This window comes from Pteropus vampyrus, unplaced genomic scaffold (assembly GCF_000151845.1).
Source record: "Pteropus vampyrus isolate Shadow unplaced genomic scaffold, Pvam_2.0 Scaffold53, whole genome shotgun sequence".
Classification (NCBI taxonomy): Eukaryota; Metazoa; Chordata; class Mammalia; order Chiroptera; family Pteropodidae; genus Pteropus; species Pteropus vampyrus.
The window spans coordinates 4,995,761-4,999,787 of NW_011888834.1; the positions used below are offsets into that span (position 1 = coordinate 4,995,761).

At 34.4% G+C, this 4,027-nt stretch overlaps 1 protein-coding gene across 1 annotated transcript in view; it reads left to right on the forward strand.

Annotated features, from left to right (window-relative positions):
* The window catches only part of ADAMDEC1 (ADAM like decysin 1), a 17,752-nt gene that overhangs the window by 5,112 nt on the left and 8,613 nt on the right, over positions 1 to 4,027 (forward strand). The window contains 4 exon segments of the mRNA XM_011360288.2: positions 1,281 to 1,357; positions 2,518 to 2,704; positions 2,930 to 2,992; positions 3,728 to 3,799. Coding sequence (XP_011358590.2) covers positions 1,281 to 1,357; positions 2,518 to 2,704; positions 2,930 to 2,992; positions 3,728 to 3,799 — 399 coding nt within the window.

Genomic DNA, 4,027 nt, shown 5'->3' on the forward strand with positions numbered 1-4,027 from the left:
GTAAGAGGCTTTCAGATATTACATTTTTAGGAGCAACCGAAAGTCCACTTTTCCCTAGGCCATCTTATCAATAGATTAGAAATAGTCTCCCTTATAGGTACTTGAAATATCATGTCACTATTTACTGTTTTCTGATGATACATGCATTTGTCCTGAGGCCAGTAATGAAATATCAATAATTTAATTAATATATCTGGTTAAACTACCACCCTATAGGTAATGCCAAGGCCTAGATATCAGACATAGAGAATCAAGGCCAAAGGAAGAGCAGAAAGAGAATACAAAAAGGCTTAATCATGGAGTGTTACCAAGCTAAGTGAGTCTCTCAGAGCCACCCTCTGTGGCATTCTAAAAATGTATATCTGTGTAAAAAACAGTCTTCTGCCACAAAATGGCTCTTTGCTTCCTTCTCACATCAAAACTCTCATCTCATGACTATCTGGAATTTTGCTAACATTGACCTCCAAGGAAAGTATCTGATAAATTAATTCATGCTCAAGTGTGAATGGCTGATGATATTTTACTCTGATACCTTTTCCAACTCTTCTATTAGAGAATGTTTATGATAATATGGTTTCTTCCAAAAGAAAAGGAAAAAAAAAACATGGATAGAATTTCAGACTCTGAGACAAATCAGTTTATTTCGAACAAGAGGTTAGTTATTAGCTTTCTTAGATCATTCTAGACAAGTGACCCCCTAGTTTGCTTTTATGGAACACCTAACATGTCTGAATTTCTAGTTGTAGACAAACTCTCTGGGTTTTTGGTAGTTAAGAAACTTCCACTGACACACCAATTCAAGTGGTGAATGGGACCAGTTAATACGAGGGGCCCACGAGCAGTAGTGCAGCCTCTTGAGGACTCTAAAATTCAGAAAAGTGTGTACCCCATTTTATGGATATGTGATGGATAGTGTCTTAGGAACTCAGCACAAGAGAGTCAAATCTGAGAGCTCTTCAGAGTGCTGGAGATCCCAGGGGAGCTGGCTACTTCTCAGATGCAGTGTCCACTTTCACCATGTGCCCACTTAGACTCAGTGCCCCTGGACTTTAGTGCACATTAGTGCCAGAAAGATAGCTCAGCCATCTAATACAGAGAGTTTCCATGGTCAGTTGGGGAGCAGTTACTAAAATCTTTGAGGTTCTCCTTATTTTCATTTCTGGGAACTGCTCTGGCCACAGCCACTCAAAGAATTTTCATATATATTCAAGATAACAGTTTTTACTGTTACTGTGATACATTTATTCTTGTAATTTTTTTTTTCTATTTCCCAACCTTAGGAACAGTGCTACTATAAAGGATATATCCTGAATGAAAAGAATTCTGTCGCCAGCATTAGTACTTGTAATGGGTTGAGGTAAGAACTACTCCTCAAAATATTAAACATTAAGCACCATTTTGTTACACAGAATGAGTCTTCCTGGACATAATGTCTTATTATCTTGGTAAAATTTCCTCCATCTATAAAATGCTGAATATATGTGGTTAACGTGAAGAATAAAATATCACTCTTGCAATCATTTCATAATCTGCTTCTCTAGTAGAATTCAGTCCTAAGAATAAACAAAATGCTGCTATACTCTGGACCTCGATATCTGGATCCATTTCCACATTTATTCACCCCACTCCCAGAAAACATTCTTTTTTATTTTCTTAAGAATTCTACTCTGAAATTGAAATGGTGAAATGTAATTTTTTAAAGTTGTGTGCGTGTGTGCGTGCGTGCGTGTGTGTGGTACAAAGGTAGTTCTTGCCAATAAGGGAAGGTTTGGAAAGTTAAAAAAAAAAGCACAAATAAGAAAATAATCACCATGAAATTTTACCTCTGTGATTTCTTATTAACATTTTATCATGTTCATCGGCTTGTATGCATATAGACAAATATATCTGATACACGGTTGAAATATGAAATAAAATACACATAATTGTTCTTTCAACATGGTTTATGCCATATGACATTATAAGCCTTTTCCATATTATAAAATACCTTCAGAGATGTAATTTTTAATGGTTGTGTTGGCTTCATAATATTCCATTATATGGATTCACTTTATATTTCTGAATTAATTTTCTTACTAAGAAGAGAAATTCTCTAAGCTACTGATTCCATACTGTTCCTTTGGCCAATTTGCTTGTTATTCTTTCTCTCCTCTGGGATTCTTAAAATCTACACACTCTTTTATTTTGTTTTCCATTTTATTCCTTGCCAAGAGATATTTGCTAAATGTATAAATAAACTATGGACAAATATTTATTGAGCTCATGCTGTAAATTTCAAATCCTTTGAGTAGCTTCATCTTAGTAATTCTTCACAATTCTCTGGGAAAATAATGTAAGCTCTATTTTAGTATCGATAAATACTGATTGTAACTTATGTTAGCAAAAGTTAGCCAAAAGCCTATGAAGAAAAACTGTATGAATGAGCTTGGGATGGAGGAAGAGGTGTCATTCTATTTTGGTCAGTATATGTGACTCTGTGGCAGAAAATTCTCAAACATGAATCTCTGAATCTCACAGGGGATACTTCACACATCACGATCAAAGGTATATGATAAAGCCTCTGAAAAGCACAGACCAAGAAGAACATGCTGTCCTCGCAGATAACCAGGAGGAGCTAGACTCAGCTAATCACACCTGTGGTGTAAGAAATGTTGGCAAGAAACACGGCCTTATTCGAGCCTCTAGGTCACTCGAAAGCCCAGAGGTAAGTGTAGCATTCCGATGTCATGTTTATTCAGTTGTCTCAGCAATGATATATGGCAGACTAGTGTGCTCAGCAATGACTGGTATAGATAAAGGTAAAGCCAGGATATTTACTTATCCTTCAATATAATTTCTCTCTGAAAAAAAAAAAAGAATCTTTTTGTAAGCTTTTTAATCTTTTAGGATGAAGATAATCATTAACAATGTTCTTTTACACTTTGTAAAGCAAGAAGACTTTCTTCAAGCTGAAAAATACATTGATCTCTTTTTGGTGCTGGATAATGCTTTCGTGAGTATGAATGTGTGTGCTTCTTGGCCAGCTAAGGCAGCTTTTAAGTTTTCTTATCAAGCGAACACAAGCTATAAACTATTCTAGCCTGTTCACCTGATTGTTTTCTCTGTTCTACATGCCTTGCCAGCAATAGTTTTCACTCACCCACTGCTTTAGAATCCATCTGCTACCAAAATATTCAGATATTGAAAATATACTTAAAATCAGATAACTACAGGACGTCAACTACAATATTGAAAAACAAACCAAAAAAAGGAATGGGTTATTAAAATATTTTGTTAAATTTTTGCCGTATTTGCTTTACAAATTCTACTTTGTATGTAAATATAAAGTAAATATAAAACTATACATACTTTACAAATTATATTTACATATACAAAAGCTGCTGGAATCTGTGATTCTAACTAGCAATTATCGCTTTGTAATCAAATTTTAATATTATTGAATTTGTTTAAAAACATCGACATTGTTAGTTTGATTTATTCAGTGTAAAAATGAATAACACTGAAATTTTATATGAATGCTTAATTTTTCTTTAACCAAAAAATATTTACATCTTAAATAGAAACACAGACTTGAAACACAGAGTAGTATATAAGGTAGACATGGAATGAATAGACACTTGTTTACATTGATATATATAATTTTTCTCAACATGTAGACTTCTATGCCCCATCAGCTTCTCGCTTTAATTTGCTGTTTTAATTATAATTTGCATTTTGTATTTTACAGTATAACATATATAAGGGGAATCTAACTTTGATAAGAAGTTTTGTGTTTGATGTGATGAACCTACTCAATGTGGTAAGACATTTGTCCTGTAAACATGCGTTTCCACATGGGAGCCTGGGGCCTTCCTATGGTTTCACCAAATAAGGAGTTGGGAGGATCACAATGGCTTAACGTCAACGGTTTGGGGAAATTTAGCAGATAAGGATGAACATCAAGGTAAAATCAAAGGCAACTTCTAGGATTTCTGTTTTCAAAATGGGATATATTTATTTATCACTTGTGGTCAGCAAAGGATCAAAA